The following is a 20979-nucleotide window of genomic DNA, read 5'->3' as shown; positions in this document are numbered from 1 at the left end:
TGCCTCCTGCTACAGCTGAGATATACCAAGAAAGGAAGTCAAAAGCTGCTATCCCAAATTTGGTTTCATGGACCGAAGGCAGCTATATCTTCTAAACTTAATACACTTTATCTGCAAGCGAATGGATCGGATGTTTATTGGCAGCAAAGCGATGGGCTGTTAGTCTAGTGGAGAATGAACTAGCGCCTGTGCTCTGCTGCTATTCCGATGACCTTCGCATTCAAAATTGAATCTATTGAAGGGGTTTGGAAATAAATGGAACCGGCCGGTGCCTCATAGGCTGTCTGTCGAGCATGGTGGGCTCAAAAAATAGTGAGAGACAGGAGGAAAAAGAAGCAATTTCATGCTCAAAAAAGGATTGAAGAGAGGTCCAAGTGACTGGGTTGACATTGCCCAAATGTTTTCGGGTTTGTGTAATACCGACCTTATATGCCAAATGCTTTGTTGAGACGGGAAATGATGAGTGTTGTGATTGTATTGTGTGAACCTTTGGTGATAGCAACACAGCAATAACAGTGCTGGTCATTGGAACAACAGCTCTTGTTTGTTTTCTTAGCTCCTCTGTGTCCAGCTCATCAGATAGTTTGTGTATGCAGTTTCTATGCTGTGTATGTGGTCAGCGGTGTTTGTTGTTTTGGATAACAACAGAAGAAGAATTTAAGTCTGGATATGTGGAAAGTATCTGTCCACTACAAAAGAAAACAGCTATATTGATGGTTCAGCTGTGTGTGGTAGTAAACATACTTGTATACTGTATAAACAAACACTTCTAGTTGTTTTACCATAGTTTTACTCTCTAAGGCATTTGAAAGTTGTCTGTGGACAGGTTATCTAAGCCCTTTTTATAAGTTTGTATCTAAGTTTTCTAAGTATCTAAGTTTGCTTTTTTTGTAAGATGCTTTATGCAGCGGTCAGACTAGACTTTGAGCATGCAAAATTTGTTCGGACGGTGCTGCAAAAATGGGCGGCAGCGATTCCTCCATCTTTTACATTTCTGTACCAAGAGGTCACGCTGTGACGTTTTGATCTTCTTTTGGTCTCGCGCACTCACGTGATGCAAATTTGCATGTCAGAGTTCACCAAACCGGTCTGATGCATTCGCATGCTTATGGATGGAAGTCAATGGAACGAAAAGTCAAGTGTGACCGCGGCACTCTAAAAAGTTGAACTGTGTTTTTACGGTGAAACGTTTTACACTCAAAATAATTGAGTAAATTTCAACGTTGTGAAATCAATAATATGTACTGTTTAATCGAGTTAGTAAAAAAGTAAGTAAATCTGAATAGCTCAAATATTTCCATTAGAACTCACCAAAAAAATTAAGTGTATATTAAAAATATAATTTTTTAATTAAATACTTATTTCTTTAAATTAAATAAATAATAGATTTAGATAAATTAACTGTTGGATTTTTTAATAAAATTTTAATGTCGCACTGAAAATGTCCCACTGATTTTAAGTTAATATAACTTATTATATTAACTTACTATTATTATGTTTTTGTGATATTTACTAAGCCACTGAAGTATTTTTTAGAGTGAACCCTAAAGAGCATTCAAAGCAAAATTGTACAAATATACCCTAAATTGTTCCCATAAATGTACATTAAAGGAGGTAGGGATGCACCAATGCCATTTTTTAAAGACCGAGTACGAGTACCAATATTTTTTCTGGTACTCGCCGATAGCGATGCTTTTCAGAACACCGTGAGACTAACAAAAATAGAATAGCTTTATGATCACAAACAACTCCACCTTAAACACATTATGAAAAAATACATCATTTTATGTGCTTGTCACAAACTTTCAAAGCAAATTTCGCAACAAATTTCAGTCAGTTCTGTCACATCGGTGCATTTTTAGGAGTACAAGTATGAGTACATGAGCTTAGTATCTTGCATGCCTAAAAGGAGGTGCACGGTCTCCTGTGTTAATCTAGTTTTCACTTATTGTTTATTTCTCTAGAGATCTTTGCGTGCTACTGTAGCAGTGTCTGAGATGGAGTAGTCTGAATTTTGTAGGCATTCACTCCATGTTCTGAGGCATTGTACTTCATGTGCAGTGCCATTAAATTGGAAGATTATGCAAAGCTTCACCTGTAAAAGGGTGGTGACCTGCTGTTGTGCTCAAGGGCACAGCTCTGCCCTCTCTCTCCCATCAGCACATTTACTTTCTCACGGTAAATGTGCCACTTTAACGCTGCAGACCGATGTAAACAGTACAAGAGCTAATATACGAGAGATGTGATGTAATGCATCTACCTTCTATTATGACACGTTTTAGTTAGAAGGATAACAGACTTTGTGGCAAATAAATGAGGGTTCTTTCTTTTTTATATGGGCTCAGTAGCTGTGAAACAATCTTAACCTGAGCATGTGTTCAGCGTGGATGAAGATAATAAGGTCTATGATAAATTTTCTACAGTTCTTGGAGTTGTATTCACTGAAGTAAACACATTGTTGTACACACCAGCGTTCGTCTGCACAGGTGTGGCATGTTTATATTACTTCTCTGTCCTGTTTGTCTACGGGTGTACAGTATGTGTGTGATGCCAGATCATACAAAGTTATACAATATTAATCATTATGATTGCAAAAACAGTCCTGATAACTTAAGCAAACAGTCATAAAACACTGGTCTATAAGATAAACATTGCATTGAGTTTCTTGTCCAAGACTTAAATCATTAGTCTAACAAAAAGCAGTAAAGGAGTGGTGTTAAAGGTCTAATGCCAAAGGAGCTGTTTTCACAGTCAACAGACAAATAACAAAATCAGTTTTTTTGCTTGGCTCTGCAGAATAAAGCATGACACCCCTATTGAAAACGCTTAGTTGGTATTGGCCTCTCATTCTCTGGCCATTGCTGGAAAATTGGTCAAATCATCTCGTGACCATTTACACGTACAGTAAGCAGTTCATAAAGATCTCACTGAAGATGTTTCAGAATTTAGATTCAAACCAGAGGAGATGTTTGGAACTAGAAATGTAATAAAATCTAGTGAACACATAGTTGGTCTTTTACCAGATTTGCCCGTCAGAAAAGAAACCAGAGCTATATCTGGCTTGTTTTTGTCTCTGCCACAATAAGCTGTCAGGGTTTTATTGGGCTTCAACCAAAAATAAGGAAGTTTGAGCATAAAATGTCCTTTTCTAGGCAGGCCTGCTCAATATCCACACATCATTTCATACCACTTTGGACAGAAGGGTAAGCAGTAGGTCAGTAGATTTCAGGCCATGAGTGCCATACAGAGCTACACACATTTCTCAGAAATGGCTAATAGTTGTGATTAAATAAAACCGTTCTCCACCTTTATTAGCTGCTGTTTTTCAACCCGAACTCAATGAGACACTTGAGAATAGTAGCACTGTGAGAATCTCTGTCGCTCTCTTTGATGCTATACCTTTGGCCTACTCTGTTAAAGAGAACCACCCAAAATAATTTGACAAGTAATTTGCTTGCAAATAGCTAAGTGGATTAAGTGAAAACCGTTGCAACAAAACAGCTTTTCAAAGTGATACTGTATTATTTTCTTAGCAATTTCTAATATCTAAAATAGGGCTGGGCAAAAAAAAAAGATTAATCATTTTTTTAAATGCGGTCGATTCGATATCGATTCACAAAAGCCGTGAATCGATTTTTTCCTTTCATATTTCAACCGGGAGCCTTTCGTTCTTTCATTGCTTACTGAACATGGCGGATGAGGGTGTGTCGTCAAATTTAACATCACACCTTCACATAAAAGGCAGCGGTTCATATGATTGCAGCCTCTCTTTACAGCTAATTTTGTGAAATTTTGTTTGTTATACTGTATCTTAAATGTAAAATTACCTGATCCTGGTTGATCACGGTATGTGACTGTTCTGTTTCAGTATACCCAATTGTGTTTGAAGTTTATTATACAGGTTTGTGGCTCTTCATTTCATTTTTTAATTTACCATTGTTAATCTGATATTTGCTTTTTTAGAAATATCTATAGGATTTGTATTGACTCGAATCGAATCGAGAGCTTGTGAATCGAATCAAATCAGGACATTAGAATCGATACCCAACCCTAATGTAAAATAATTTTAGATTACGTTTTAGGCATGTCAACACAAATTACTGCCCCCATGTACTCCACCCACGTTTACATTTATTTGAAGTAGATTACAAAATTAAAACTAATTAATATACAGTAGTGGCCAAAATTGTTGTCTGTAATATATATTTTTAAACTTATATTTTTGAGCTTTATTTTGACAGGACAGTATTGGGTGGAGAGAGGGGTCGGCACAGAACCTAACATTTTCCATATACAGAGTACAAATTCATTGCATTGTCCTGTCCTCTTTCGATTGACAGGATATAGCGGCCCTAATCGTTGGCAGTTTGTAAACTATTTGCGGATAGTGTGAAAAATTGCTTTTATTTGCCGATACCGATTATTGGCTGGTATATCGGTGCCTCGACTCCTATGCATTCAGTATCTTTACCTGATTACCAAGTGATACATTTAGACCAGACCCCGACTGTTATCTGAACAAATGTTATGTTTACGCTAGTCATGAGTTTGATGTGTATGATGTTAATATGACATTACCAAACCTCTTCACTCATGTATAACTGGATAGATCACTAAGATCACCAGGTATCAAACAGACTGTATCAACTTTTTTCTTTTTTATATATGGTGGTTTTCAGTGTAGACTAAATATCTGTTGTTGGATGTTCGACCTCACAGATTTTTCTGCTCAAGCAACAGCACTAAGCAAATGAGTACATTGTTTAGTCAAAATAGCTAATACTCGTCTTTTTTCATTGAATTTGATTAGCTATAAAAAAAAATTAAGAACGTTGAATCATTTTAACAGTACATCTAAGCTGACGTTTGTTAAAGACAGGAAATTAGTTGCTGGAATTGTCACCAGTCTTTATGTATTGTTTCCTGTAAGGGGAGTTTGGTTTTATAAACACCAGGCAGTTATCCAGAGGGGTGGGTCATACATTACAGTAAATAGAGGCAGAAATGGTTAAAGATAGAGAAAACAGTCCGAGCAGAATCAAATGACTCAGTACTGCATGTCAGTTGACAGCTTGAAACATGATCAATTTAGCAAGAAATCATTACAGCAGTCCATCAGTTGATTGCAGAGAACATTGCTATGCAGTCCATCAAACCAGAATGTTGGAAGTTTTCCCAACAAGAACCAAAGGAAGGAAAAGACAATGTTAATTCCACAAACCTTTCATGGAGAATAAAGGTAGAATGTGTAATTTTTTTGAGGATGTATTGACAGAGAAATGCAATATAATATACAGTATATATTATATCATTTACATTTAGAGGTGTACAAATACCTTACATAATGAAGCGTTATGTTTTAATTATCTTGAAATAAGTATTTAAAATGAGCTATTCACCATGTTGTTTCTACAGTAGCCCTAAACATACAGACTGCTCTACAAAGCGCGTTTCGTAAAGCGTAAAACGAAACGAAAACGTGATGACATCTTTGTCCTGTATCAGCCACCGTAGTGCTTCGAAAGAGAGGGGGGAGGGCTGGAGTGAGCCATTGGCTGCAATTTGCAACCTCACCACTAAATGGCGCTAAATTTCATACACTGGACCTTTAAAAGACAATTTAATCCATGGCACATTCTGCAGACACACAGTTAATTCTGTATTCAATTTTGCGTACTAACAAATAGTAAAGTAAAAATGACATATTTGTTCCATATTTTTGAGACAAATGATGAATGCATATAATGCTGAAGGAAGACAGGTGTATATAATAAAGTTTTTTTTAAGCTGTTCCATGCTTAGGTTTACGTTATGGCCCACCAATGTGCTTACAAATGTGTGTATTTGCTTATTAATTAGAAAATATAATTGTGTCCTTATGGTGCATATCAATGATCACAGCAATGCTCATTACTCCATAAACCTCTGGTCAAAGAGCCAGATTCCTTCTACTATATATAGTTACTTATATCAATACTGTAAATATTGTTTGGCTTTAATAGTTAGTGCCTCTGTCCCCTGTAGCATGAACTGCTCTGGATTTGTTAAGGTTATGTCTTCGTTTTAAATGTGATGTCATTCCTTTATAAAAAAAAAAACGTTGATAGAAGCCTGACATTTTTGGAAATAATGTTGAGGGATATGAAATAAAATATATTAAAATATCAAAATCTCACTGTTACATCAGCATTGAATAGGTTTAGATTTTGTAAATCACCTTATTACAGTTCTATGTTATGCTGTTAGAGTTTGGACATTTTTGCTGAGAACTTGAATATTTGTGTCACTCTGACTGGCATCTTTACACAAGAGGATCATAACAGATTTCAGCTTCCTCTACCATGAGCTCTCAGAATGTCCAGGATGCCTGAAGTGTGTCAACCGTCTGATGCACATGGAAAGTCAATGATTGTGTTTTCCTCTGAGTGCAGGATGTCAGCAGGGCTCACTACCTCTCCTTCTGTATATGGACCGACAGTACATGTTTTTACCCAGTGTCCATCTCATTCACTAAAACTGAATAACAGGAAGATATGGCAGAGAATCAGGAATTCATCTGCTGCTCCTATATACATTGGCTGGAAAATATTAGGCACTGTGGATCTTCATCTTATTTGGGTTTGAGGGTCGTAGTTGATTTATTTAAGCAAGAAGGTTATTTGCTTGATAACCTGAACCTCTACTTCTTAAAGCGGCCCTAACACACGCGGTTTCTGCCAATCTCATATTAATCTTGAGTACCTATAGACTAGTATTGCATACATCGTATCTTCGAAGAGTATTTAGTTTGATCACATTTATAAAAGACAGATACAGCTGTACGATTATTTCCGAAAGCATACGGTGCGTGGGGGGGGGGGGGGTGTAGCGGTAGGCTGAACTAAAGCACGTGCGCACCCATTGCCAACAAAACACAGACATCAGTTTCACTCACCGCATGCGGTTCATGTCCGGCATCTTTTAGCGCTGGGACGGCTCCATATCAGTTCAAACGATCTCCAAATCCAGCGTTATATCCACAGTTTATATAACACTCATCACCCAAATGCAGTGAACAAACAAACACCTGAACTTCGTGAGCGTATGCTCTCGCTCTCTCTCCTGCACACAAGTGAAAGTGACGTCTGCGCATGCTCCTTCTCCTGCTCTCCTTGCTGCCGCGTGCTTTTCCGGGAGAATTGTCCAATAAGGGACTAAGAAAAATTGGTACGAAACAGTTTTATATGTTCGAAAAAAACTTTCCGAAACCTGTACGATCGCTGGGGGAGTGTATCGAGCACAGAAATACTACGTAATACGCCCAAGTCGTTTTTTGACAAGTTGACCATGTCAAGCATGAGAATACCGCACGTTTAACATCGTAAAGAAGTCAGAATGCATGACACACCGTTGCACCACCCCTTTAATAATCAGAGCTGGGTTGTTACATATTCAAAACATTTGTTTTACAATTTGAGTCTGTATAAGAATTACGGTAAAGGGAGTTAAAAGAAAGGGAGTTAAATCTTTTTCTTAGGCATTCGACTTGATATCAGAAGAAATAAATCTCAGATTATAGTTATTATGACAGCTGACCGCCCAATATTTTGCAAACACTCTTTCTCCGAAACCTTACAATGCCGTACTGCTACCCATCTTTGATTGTGAACTTGATCCACAGCTACCAGCATATGATTAAATGCATTTTAATATAATACAATAATGAAACAAGGCAGCGTGAGACAATTGGTTGAGGAAGCAGTCGGTTTTCTTTATAAAAACAATACAAGATGCTTCCAAAAGCTTGATCAGATACAATGTGCATTCCGAGACACTGCTTCATGCTGAGAGAAAACATGCCCCCTTCACATAACATTTTCTGTTCATGACTACGTTATTGCAGCGTGAACTGTTGATTTTGGCTTTCAATGGATTCTCCATTTGGACTCACCCCATGTTGTCATGTCCAACAGAACAGCATAATTCCTAGATGATTATATTCGCTTTCCTCACATTGTAGCTCAGCCAACAGCGAGTTCTTTATTTGATGTTTTTTGCGCTAAACCAGCTCACATTTGAGTGAATTCATCACTGGGGCTGTTGAAACCTAAAGCCCCTTCACTGTGATGTTGCATGACTGTGTCTCCAAATGATATGTGCTCCATGAATCAATAAGAACCTCTGGGTAGCCTTGTTTAAAGATTTAGGATGGATGATCTTTAAACAGTCTGGCCTCTAAGTAAAAGTAAAGATCTGCTTTTCAATAAAGAGCGCAGGACATTAGAGACTCTCTATTCTTAAGCCTTCATTTTAATTTTCTTTCAACATTAAATTAAGCTTTTTGCTAACACCTCAATGTTGTTCTCCATATTCCCACATCACCTCTGTCTAGCTTTATCGCTGTCTCTTTCTGTCTCTGTTCTTTGCCTTTTCAAATACTAAGTATTCCAACTAGTAAAAGTACACACGTTAAATCGGCCAGACCATCTAATTCAATCTAATGAAGATCTTTCCACTGATTTAAGAAATACAGTGCATGTTTCCTGGACAAAGATCACTAGTCACGATGTTATGTTACTTTTCTTGAATGACTCTGTAGACCTACAGTAGACAGCATTGCTGTATAAAATAACAAAACTGACAGCTGTAATATGTAACAAAATCAGGCCTCAAAGTCAAGTCAAACATCTTGCTATCCATTCTGAACAAAAACATAACAAAATGTGTGCATGACCGTATGATTCTCAGCAGGTCTGACGGCACAGATGAACAGACCATCGGCGAGGGAATGGTTGAATTTAATAAAAGAGTGAATCATGCAGCCTGTTAAAAATGCCACTGCCCAAACATTAGTCACGCAAAAGAGACTTTCACATCTCCTCATCCGTTGCAAACTTTGTGTCAGGCTGCCCAGTGTGAGATTGAAATGTGTTGCGTGTTTTTTGTGCCTCATATATCTAAAATATTATTACTATATAGGAAACCAATTTTAGTAAGTGGTGTATGACCCCATGCTGTCATGCCTATGAAAACAGGATTATTTCATACCCAAACCCACATCTGAGTTATTATGATGCTATAAGAAGCAATTCAGAGATGATGTTTCTGCCGAGATTAAATATGCGTGTGATGAAAGCGTAGTGAAAATGGTGATGTATAATGCACGAGTGTGTGTCCTGGTTCTGTCTTTGATGGATCAGCGAGGGGTGGGGGTGTGAGACAGAAAGAGCAGTATATTATTCATTTATAGCATCTCTGGTGGACCTGGCACAGTCATTCTCTGCGGACTGTTTCATTACAGCGCCAGCTCTCAGCTAGGGAGGACAAACTTAAGTACATTAAACTGAATATGAATACAAAAAACACTCGAGAGACCATCCGAGAGAGCCAAAGAACGTGTTTTATCCATAATAAAAATAATAATCATATATTTTATGTAAAGTTTCATTCTATCACGCACATTTATACTTACACAGGTTATGTTATTGAATAATAATCTTTTTATTTGTTGTGGTAAAACATAAACAGCTAGTGTTACAAAATAGTATAGTCCTTGCTACTGTATTTGATCATAAATTAACTGAACACATAAGAGACAGAGTTTTAGGTATCATTTATGTCTGTAGTACACTAAAATTTGGAGGTTACCCCTTGTTTATGATACACGCGTGTGCAGCACGTTACGGCTCCGACAAGGTTTTGTTCCGTCCTCAACGCGGTGCCAATGTACACCAGGAGCTTCTCAAAAGCAAAGCGGCTGAATTTGCGAGACCACGTGATTTGACCGTCCAACGTTGTTTTTCTTTATTACCATGTTATAACCATGGTGAAGTTGGCTAAATGGTTATGTTTGTTTGGTTTATTGTTGTGTTTATTGCTATGAGCCTGTGTCATGCTTTTTTCCCTTACGATAATTAACCATTGTTTTTCCACACTTAAAAACATGATTATTATAGTTAAACAGTATTTTACCACAAAATAAAAATGGTTTTGTTCGAGGATGAACCTCTCGTCGTCGGTCGTTCACATTGAATTTACGGTCTCATGTCAAGGATATGTTATCTGATATACGAAAGGAAGTCTGCAGAGGGACTTTTATTTTGACATAAAACTGGGCAGCTTGGACTCAGCGTCCGTCAAAAATAGACAAGGCGCGTATCTTTAGCGAGGCGGTGCGGAGAGCCGCTTCTGGGACGCTTGAGTGATGTGCGGCTGCACGGCTTGTATAAACAAAAGCGTTGATTAGAGTCGGATTATGGTAGAAAATTAGACTGTATTTGTTTTATATTTCCATAGGTTGTGTGGGATTAAATAAAGTGGAACAGTACACAGGCATTTCATACATCTCTATTGTTCATTGTGTAAGACGATATCTGTCTTTGATTTTATTTTATCATGTAGATTTGCTTTTCGAAATCTCTCTCTACCCATGCAACCATCTTAATGCCCCCCGGGTCGATTTTGTTTTGGCCTTTGGGACTGTGATCTCTATTTAAATGCAGTCGCTTTGTAACATTGCCTTTATTGTAGTGAGGCATCAGATTTAACAAGCTCCAGTCCAAACATATTTGGAATTTGCTGATTATTCCAAAATCCTTTCACAAGACTCCCCCTCTGAAGGCAATTAACCTCTATTTTGGAAACAGCATAAAGAAAGGGTACATATATCACACGCACCCACTCTGATGCCACTCGCATGCCAGTGTTCTTGTTCTTCTTACAGTGAAGTCGTGCCTGGTGACCATATGAAAGTGACGAGACAAAACACAATCTGTCCAGTCATCACTCTTTAACTGAATGAATGACCTCTCACACAGATACACACTGCTTTGAACAATGAAACGAGAAAAATGGTGACATTGTCAGATCTCTGGACTACATTACCCTAAAATGTGTGTGATGTGGACTGGAGTTCTGGAATCCTGTTGGTTTACAGATTCCAACACGTTGCTTTTGAAGTGTATGGTGTCATAAGAAAACTTTTTATTACTTCATTCATTGGGCTGAAAGAGAGATAAAGTTGCCAAGGGTAATTGTGTTTTGGTTGGTTGTACAGTCTTGAACAAACAATGAAGACAAAAAATCAACCAGTAACAAAACGTCTCTTTTCTTCATTTCCAGGCAACCAATCAACCAAAAAATCAGGGATCCCAGCTCCCCGCGAGATCCCACAGACCATCTTCAGAGAACGGCTCTCATTGCGTGATCAGAAAAGCTCCAGCACCAAAAAGATGGTCGGCAGTTCAAGCACCTCCAGCCTGTCCGCATTGACCAAGCAGTCCCGCGGCTCCGTCAAGACCAAAGCGGAGTGTGTACTTTCGGACAAAACCCTGCTGGAGAGTCAAGTGAGGGAACTTCTGGCTGAAGCCAAAGGCAAAGAGTTTGAGATCAGTAAGTTAAGAACAGAGCTCCAGCGGCATACAGGGAAGGGTTTACCATCGGACGCTGGGACACCAGAGGGAAATTCTGAATTAGAAAGGACACAACCTGGTGACATCCACACGCTTGTAACAGAGCTAAGGGACAAAAATGGACGTTTCCAGCGTGAGTTAGCCACACTGCGAGAAGAAAACCAAGCTTTGAAACAGAAGCTCATTACATTGGAAAACAGCACAAACATCACAGCATCTCTCACCGGATCCACTACACATGCAGTTAATGGGGTTTTGCCAGACTCCAGCTTCGACGCTCAAGCTACGGTCAATGGCAGCCAGCCCAAAACTTCATCTAGTAGTGACACCACCAAAGGCTCTCCTGTACCTTCCTCAGACTCTTCAGACTTTGTGAAGATCCCTTCAGACTCGGACAGTAGCAGCGTTCAAGGTGAGCTCTCAATGAAGTCCCTGATGGAGCGCATACAGAAGATGGAAGAAAGTCATCACAGCACATCCGAAGAACTTCAGGCCACTCTTCAAGAGCTTGCCGATCAACAGCAGGTTGTCCAGGAGCTGACCGCTGAAAATGAGCGTCTGGCAGAGGAGAAAGGCCTCCTACAGACCTCTGTACAACAGCAACGGGAGCGCGTTGAACTCCTGGCGCAACAGAACGAGTCCCTTCACCAAAGGCTCAGAGAACAAGCTCAGAGTCAAGAAGCCGAGGCCTCTCGTGTCACCCGCACCGCGGAGCTGGAACAGCGTCTGGCTGAGCAAATGGAGAGTTCCCGCTTCGAAAGAGAAAAACTGGTAGATATCCAGCAGCAGCTGACGGGCAGTCTCAGGGCTTTGGAGAAGGAGCATCAAGAGGCGCAAGCAGTCATGAAGAGCTTTAAGGAAGAGATGGAGGTTCTTCAAGAACGTCTGGAGAGGGAGAAGGTTGCTGGAGACGATGCGTTGAGGAAAGCTGAGGAGCAGCGGTTGGATGTGGAGGCTCTGAAAGCAGAGAATGTTAGTCTGAAGGCTCAGGTGGAGACGGAGAGGCAGAAGGTGGCTGAGCTGAAGGCGATGCAGAGTGCCAGCGACAACACGGAGTTGCAACGTCTGCTCGAAGCGGCGCATGAAGACAGAGACAAGCTTGAGAACAGCTGCAAGGAGCTGCGACAAGAACTGCAGCGGGCGCGGAGTAAAGCGGAGAGCGCTCAGGGCGTGCTGGCTAAGGTACAGAACCACATCGGTCATTTATAGACCGTTTCATCAGACGCACGCGCCTGGCCCAAAGTTAAAGGGATAGTTCATCCAAAAATGAAAATTCCGTCATGAATTACTCACCCTCAAGTTGTTCCAACTCTGTTGAACACAAAGAAAGATATTTGGAAAAATGTTAGCAACTGAGATTTTTGAGGCACAATTGACTACTATAGTAGGAAAAATAATAATATATTTTTTTGTTTTGTTAAACACAAAATGAGATATTTTGAAGAATTTAGAAAAACAAACAGTTCTGGGGCACCTTTGACAACCATTTTAATTTTCCTACTGTGGTAGTCAATGGTTCCCTTAGAAATCTCAATTGCTATCATTTTTCTAAATATACTTTCTTGTTTAACAGAACAAAGACAATTATACAGGTTTGAAAATACTTGAGGTCAAGTACTTCATGACAGAATTTCCATTTTTGGGTGAACTATCCCTTTAACTTCCGGTCTGTGTTCGGTAATAATATAACAGTTTATTTTATATTTAATTTATATTCATAATCATTTATATAATTTTTTTGCATATTAACTGTATTAAATTAAATTTTCTTTGCGGAGGTCTCCGGAAGTTAAGTTCGGGCCACACAATGTTTGTTTATGTTGTTGCCGCTGAATTCCTCTATAATATAGACCTCAGGGGTGTAACGATACACTCAGCTCACGATTCGGTACATATCTCGATATTTTGGACAAAATTTAAAAATGAAACTGAAATTCAAATAACATTTATTTTCAAAATATTAACAATTTCAGTAACTTTTTTTCTTGCACTTACAACTTAATAAAGGATTTTAACATTTTAAGGCTTAACTGAAATTAGAATTAACATCAGTGTCAATTTTGACAGCAAATTTGAAAACAGCACAAGTGCCTTGGTGAGTGAAATTCTTGAGAGCGTGCTCCAGAAAGTGCAGAAACAGTTTACATATAGACAGTATTATTTACATACTTACAGACTTATACAGATGACAGTGTGCAATATACACATACACAAAGGCGGCACAGAAACCGAATCTGAAGTGGCATAAATGTGTTTTTACACAGACCGTTAATGCGGCTCTAAAGTGGCATAAATGCATTTACACAGGAATTAAAATTATGCGAAATACTGCTGAACATAACCACAAAAGCACTGTTCTAACAATATATTCTTGAAATATCTTTCAAAAAGATATATTATATAAACTGTATTACATTTCTTCAATCATGCAAATCACATACATGGTACGATTTTTAGCATGTCATTCGATCTTTTAATATACAGTACGACTCACTTCTCTGATCGGAACAGCGCTGGTTTCTTTTGGCTTACTTTATGTTGCATATCACGTTATGCAGCAGCTCACGTTAGCGGATAAACTAACATTGGCATTTAAAAACATTTGTGCTGCCTTTGTAATGAGTTTTGGGGTGACTCGCCAGCAGTCACGCTTCAAGTTTGTAGTGTTTCGCCGGCCATTGTGAAGGAAAATAAGACGCTTTGTAAACCACGTGGAGACACAGATTGTGTCTTGTGCTTCCCCTTCTCCCAGAGACTTCTCTGTACCGCATATGTGAGATAAGCACACGTGACGCGCTGGCGCAAAATAGGTAGCGTCTTGACCGCTCAACGAATAAAATTAAACATGTCGTAAAATACCCCCATCTCTCTACGATGCGCATCGTAACATTTTTGCATCGCGAAATATCGTACTACGAAGTATCGTTACACCCCTCAGGTAGGGATCTTAGCGGATCACATCACATTAAAGGGAATAACTAAACCTTTTGTATATAAATTAATGAAAATTAAAAAGACCTGTCGCTGGAAAATAAGAAGTACACAAAATAAAAATTGCTAAACCACAGGAGAGAACTTTTTAAAGGATTGCATATTGTACAAAGCTTTCTGTTTCTGATTGTCTGTTTGTGTCAAAGAAGGAATGCACAAAGCTATTAAAAAGTCACCATGTGTACAGAAGCTTTATTACAACCATTTATAAAGCATATTCATGTTTACATGTTCAACACAGAGTGACGGAAAATTAGAGAGTTGCTTGCATAAAAATGCTAAACTTATGCAGCTGCATAGTGCGCACTTGTAAATGTTGTAGTCGTGTAGTTTACAGGCGTACCTCTTTCTTTAAAATACAGTTAAACACAGAAACGACACTTATAAACCCTCAAGGACATCAACGTCATTGGCACCTCATGGCTCTGACGACACACGAAACCAGATCACACCAAACAGCGAAATGCTTTTATTTTCTCTCTGACCTAACCACGGTGAGTGAGCCAAGCCTTGTGGCTTCAACATAGAGTTTGGTGCCATCAGACAGAGCTTTAAAAACTCTTATAAGTGCTTTTCTCTTCTCAATGGACAGGGTTATTTAGATAGTGGATAAGGTTCTACATCAGCAAAATGTTTTTTTTTCTACATTTACGCTTTTAGCAGACACTTTTACAAAATTATCTTAAGGAGGCAACAAAATTACAAGAAGTGCTTTCACAAGTTACCAGGTGTTTTTGAAAGGCTTGCGTGTCTGTTTGTGCAGGTGGAGGCAGAAAGGCAGCAGCTCCTGGAGAGGGTGGAGAAACAGGAAGAAGATCACAAAGTCAACACACTCGCTCTAGAGGAGAAAAGCCAAGACGCTGAGAACCAGATCAAGGACCTGAAAGAGACCATCTTCGAGTTGGAGGACCAGGTGGAGCAGCAGAGGGCTGTTAGACTACACACCAATCAGACCATCCTGGACCTAGAGAGTAAGACTCCATTTTTCTCACTATACCACCTTGCTAGTATCACTTATGCTCTGTAGTGTATGGGTTTAACCGCTCTCCTTCAGCCAGTGCTAAAAATATAGCAGAATCTGGCAAAATCTGAAGACTTAGACAAACACACATTGATTGGATTTGACAGTCTGGATGGATAGAGATGCTGAGCTGTTTGGTACTTGGATCTCTTCAGCTCAGACCTGAGCCAAACCTCTTTATCCAGAAATAACATGCACCATGAGCCTTACTCTTCTTCTTCACTAATTAAACTAATTGAAATTGTGATGAAACATTTTTATTGCAAACTTTATAAAGTAAATACTCACCATTCACTCACCATTACACCAAGAAGAATTTCCCCTTTCATCCTTGTTTTTCATTTTTTCATTTTGCTTTTCCAGATCAAACGAAGAGGCTGGAAGAAAACAAGGCTGAGCTGGAGAAGCAGATTAAAGTCCTGAATAAACAGATGAAGGTGGATTTCATGTTGATCTCTTGTCATCTTGTTCTTTTTTGTAAAGCACTGTAACATTACCAGAGATGTTTGACAGTCGTTGTCAGTCTCAATAAGTCAAGCCAAATATCTTCCATCTGTGCCTAACGGGGGAATATGTTTAGTGCAGTTCGAGCTACGACAAGTCAGTGCCCATCCATCAAAGTGATTGAAAATGACATTACTATGACCAAGCCCATGAGATCATGAGAAAACCCAAGCACGTCCTCTCGGCTTACCAAAGATGTATTTCTCTCTCTCTCTGTGTGTGTGTGTGTACGTTAACAGGACGAGACAGAGGAGTGGCGCCGTTTCCAGGCCGACCTCCAGACAGCAGTGGTGGTTGCTAATGACATCAAGGTGGAGGCTCAGCAGGAGCTGCGCATGTTGCGCAGACAACTGCAGGAGGAGCAAGAGCACAATGCCGCACTGACCACAGAGCTGGAACAGATCCGAGGCACCAGGTGCATTATCATTCATGAACTCAACATCTCTACTGTGTCTCCTCTATCCAGATGTGCTCTTCTGGGTTCACTGGTGTCGTTCACTGCACTTGTCTTAGTTGATGGTCTTGCTTACAATCAAATAAAGATCATTTGTTTTCTCTTGTAAGGGTTTAAGAGGTAAAAGACAGTGAGTTTAAGTCTTTCCCCGCCAGACTTGCCAGCATTTTTTATCATTTTATAACAAACAAAAAACATTTCTATCTTCATTGGTTCTTTTCATCACCTCTTTTTTGATAATTAGTATTAGCGTTCTAATTATGGACTCATATCAGATCAAATATTTACCGTTTATAGATTCAGAGATACTGTGGTCTTTCAGAAAATGTGTAACAGCGCCACCTGCTGTATAACACAGATACCTGGGAAATTCTGTGTTTGGCGGGAAAAGGCTTTGGTAAACTGTACCAATGAGCCCACAAACGAGTTGCAAATGTATCCTCACTCCCTCTCTGCCTTTCCACACTCTTTGTATCTATTGACTCTTTTTGTGTAGCTGCTGCATACTGTGGTACGTTCTTCTATGACCCCCTGACTCTGTGCCCACTGTTTTAAATACAGACAGACCTGACATAACATCAAACAGCAAAACCCACCCACACACAGACACTCTGAACCTGACATTTTATTTGGCCATTTACAAATTCCATCCACCAAGAGCAGATTTTTATCACAAAACCAGGAGCATATGACTGTCCCGCTGCAAGACCTGCTGTACTGTCTGTGAAAAGTGTCTATTGTCTGGTGTTTGGTGAACTGGGCTGGCATCAGTGTTTTGTGTTCTCATGCTTGTTATCTATGCCACCGTAGCTCTATAGAATTGAAGACATACTGTTTCTTCTTTAAGATAGTCTTTGCATCAATCCACAGCACATCAAACACTGTCTAGAACAGACCATTGTTTCCCCATTTACTAGGGGTGTGACGAGACACTTATCCCACGAGACGAGACACGAGACTGAGTTCACAAGAACGAGACGAGATTTTTAGACTTTTTTTAAGAAATCCTCAATGATGATATATATAGGGGGAAAGTCTTTAATTCACCTAAAAAACACAAAATGCAAAAATGCAGGCATTATAAAATCATCTTGTACTTTATGAAACAAATTAAACTTATATTTTAATGAATTATATTATGCAGTAATAAACAATATGTAAACACTGCAAAATGTTTTGTCACAAACTTAACTGACAGGCAGTAATTGCACAAAAATTATGTTTTGTTTTCTTAACAGGCGTAGCTTTTAGTAAAGAGCTGTGGTTGTTTTCTCTATATGCTTTTTGCATAGTGCTCGAGTTAGCAGAGGTGGTGATCATATCACACTGTCAATCCTCCTTCCTCCACTGACTGAACCCTCGTAGCCTTCAGAGAAACAGTCAAAACTATATAAACACATCATGTTTTATGCTAACATTGCACATATGTAAGAGACAGATGATCCGTTTTTGAAGAGGTTTGCCTGTGAATGTATTTAAAACAACATAATAGCGCTCCCAAAGTTCTGCTGGCAGCGTGAACCACTGTAAACACTAGTGCTTACACTGGGTTCACACCGAACGTGAATTAAGCATTTTGAGCGAGTAAATTACATACAAAGTCGATGCAAAGACGTTCGCGTATAGATGCGAACTTGCGGCAGGCGGTGCGAATGACGCGAATCGGGCGGCGCGATTGCGCGTTGTAGCTCACAGCAGCACCCACCACGTACAGTACTTTGTGCAGTTATAAGCGTATTCTGTACAGTAATGAAAACAGGTCGCACCACAACAAAATGTGCATTCACACAAATGCTCCCAAATATATTTTGAGGTTCCACAGGTTAAATTTAGGGAGCGTATGCTGCTAAAACGGTCGCAATTTCGAGCCGAGCACTCCATCATGCCAATTGCATGTGGATATTGTTCTCAAATCTGATCTTGTGAGCCATTTACACATCACCTGTATATACTTTAAAGTATATACTGTAGTATTGTATGTACTTATTCAATGCAATTCTGTTTTATTTACTCACTCGTGTCATTCCAGTTGTGTATAATTTATTTTCAGAAAGGAAGTGATGCACCATAATAAATGACCGAATTTATGTTTTTGGATAAACAGGTCTATAGTGTATACATCTATAAAAATCTATAAATAGTTTTTCAAATATAGCTTAGTATATACAGTATCAGGGGTGTCGCAATTTATTGGTACACTGAAAAAAGGGTTTCATTCAACCAATTAAAAAATTTTAGGGTAAGGATTCACATCTATATTTTATAACTTAAGCCAATGAAAAATAATAAAGAAAAGGTATATATTTTTAATTGGCTCAAATTATAAAATTTAGATGTGAATCCTTACCCTAAAATATTTTAATTGGTTGAATGAAACCCTTTTTTCAGTGTAATAACAGTGATATTAATAACTGTGATTACTGATATTGTGTTTATTCAACATAGTAGGGGGTGCGATTGCAATGGTACCGAACTCCCTACATCCACATTTTATGTATAATTCATTGGCCAAATGAAGAGAAAAATCCCAAATAAAACATGTATTTGGATAGCAGCTTTTTCTGAAATGTTATATATTGTGATGATATCGTTATTGCGAATGATAACGATATTATGATAATTGTGTAGTGAAAATCTAATATTGCCACAGCCCTGGTATATAGATACATTATATTCATTCAGGGTCAATATTAAAACCTTTCAGATGAAAAAAAAGCTTTTAATAGCAGTTTTTAACAGGTAGTGCATTAAGTTGACAGATCTTTAAAAAAACTTTAAGAACTCAAACGGACAGCCAGTGCGCGTCGATCTCCCCGTCCCTCCGATGTGTCCTCTCTAATGGATTGTCCTCTGACCCAGGTGAGTGCACCAGCCCAGCACTCATGTAGAATGCTAGTATGAATGCAAATGAACAGTCAGAGCCGTTTCATCTTTAAGGATGATGAAGAGCTCGTGTCTTGCCTATTTTTCTGCTTTATCTGATTGGCTTGTGCTGTGTCTTATTCAGAGGGGGCTGGGTCTGCCTTGCTTGATGTGTTCTTGTTATGATATTCTTACTCTGTTAATGCTTTTCAACCAATCCGTGTGTATGGCGTCGCCTGCTGGTTGCTCTGATTTTTGCACACACATTGTGAAACGACAATCTCAGGCTGCTAAAAAAGGTTTTTTGTGTGTTTTTTTTAAGTCATATAGCTTGCTTAATGGAACAGTTCACCCAAAAATGTAATTGTGTCATTATATCCTAGCAAACACAGAACGTTCCCTTTTGGTTATTTTTTGGGAACCAAAACCAAACGTTCTAAGGACGTTGTTTTCAGGTTTTATTTTTGCAATCAGAAAATAACATTCCCAGAACGTTGCAGGCTGGTTTTTTTAAAGATGTTAAAGATGTTTTTTGCAACCAGAAAGAAAAACAGAAAGTAACAAGTTATTTTTTTGCAGAACTACTTTTCTGTGGATTCTGTATGTATGTTATGGTTAAAAAAGCAGACCTAGTGACCACTTTTTATAAAATGAACACATGATGTGATGCGATTGTGTCTCCAGATTGTGTATTCGAATGCATCACGTGTGTCTTTTGCCGTTGGTTGCTGTCATAAAACCAACATGAGTAAAAATAATAGAATGTTCCGTTTTCGGTGAACTGTTTCCTTAAGTGAACAAACGCAAAGATCTGATGATGAAAATGATCAGATATTTTATTGGTTTGCAGAGGAATGCATGATGGATGAAGATGAGCGTATGCTGCCATGATGAAACTTTTGTTTTTTGAATGAAGCTCATTTTAGCAGCGATGCCGCTTATCTCATTGAGTCGGTCTAAAGCTTTCATCCTCATCAACTCGAGAGGGTTTCATTTAGCAAGTGCTTTTCATTTGCATTCATTTGGACGCTGTTCTTTCTTTCTTGTTGCAGGCTTGGCGCAGGACCCACGTACGAGACCTCGAAGGCTGTCGTGGAGGGCCGATAGATATGTTACAACCCGAGACTGGCTTACAGTATTGTAATACAAAAAATTGTGTTTGTCAGTATTATTCACGGAGACAAATTCTGTAATTTCGTATGGAACAGATCACAGAAGCAGAAAGTTTTCACAGCAGCTCAGAGGAGATGTGTTGTATTTGTTGGTCAACATCACTTGCACTTTTTGAGTTGGGTTGGATCATGTGATCTAAAGTGAGCGAAATGTTTGTAACATTAATTTATTAATAATCTCCGAGTGCTGTTGTTTTAAGTAAAAATGTGCTGCCTTACAGTAGGAATGAAGCCAACTTTTATTGAACTTTTGCTACTCACCCAGCACTTTTTCATTTTGTTTTAATGGTTTGTATTATGACCGCGGCCAAAGAGTTGTTTCTGCTTAAAATAATCCTAACTTGAATTAGATGAGGACAGAGTAAACATGTTGAAACTGTTTAATCGCCTCAATGGGTTATTTTTCATCTTTTCTATGTTTACAACCTTGGGTAAAATGTAAACGAGTTAGATTTTTTCAGTGTTGCATTATTTTAAGTCCAACACTAGATGGCAGTAACACAAAGCATATCAACTCTGCAACATTAAAGAAGGTTATAGTCCAAAACAATCTTCTCATACTAACTTACTGACAGTCAAACCCTT

At 38.8% G+C, this 20979-nt stretch overlaps 1 protein-coding gene across 7 annotated transcripts in view; it reads left to right on the top strand.

Moving 5' to 3' along the window:
- Nucleotides 1-20979, top strand: part of specc1 (sperm antigen with calponin homology and coiled-coil domains 1) — an 87893-nt gene that overhangs the window by 26754 nt on the left and 40160 nt on the right. For all 7 annotated transcript variants that reach the window (XM_057354250.1, XM_057354225.1, XM_057354199.1 and 4 more), the window contains 4 exons: nucleotides 11101-12572; nucleotides 15145-15352; nucleotides 15766-15839; nucleotides 16146-16321. In XM_057354250.1, coding sequence (XP_057210233.1) covers nucleotides 11101-12572; nucleotides 15145-15352; nucleotides 15766-15839; nucleotides 16146-16321 — 1930 coding nt within the window. The remainder of the gene's footprint in view (nucleotides 1-11100; nucleotides 12573-15144; nucleotides 15353-15765; nucleotides 15840-16145; nucleotides 16322-20979) is intronic.

The sequence above is a fragment of the Triplophysa rosa genome, linkage group LG2 (assembly GCF_024868665.1).
Source record: "Triplophysa rosa linkage group LG2, Trosa_1v2, whole genome shotgun sequence".
In the NCBI taxonomy this organism is placed as follows: Eukaryota; Metazoa; Chordata; class Actinopteri; order Cypriniformes; family Nemacheilidae; genus Triplophysa; species Triplophysa rosa.
Note: the sequence above shows the minus strand (reverse complement) of the source record. Positions and strands in the feature narration are given on the sequence as shown.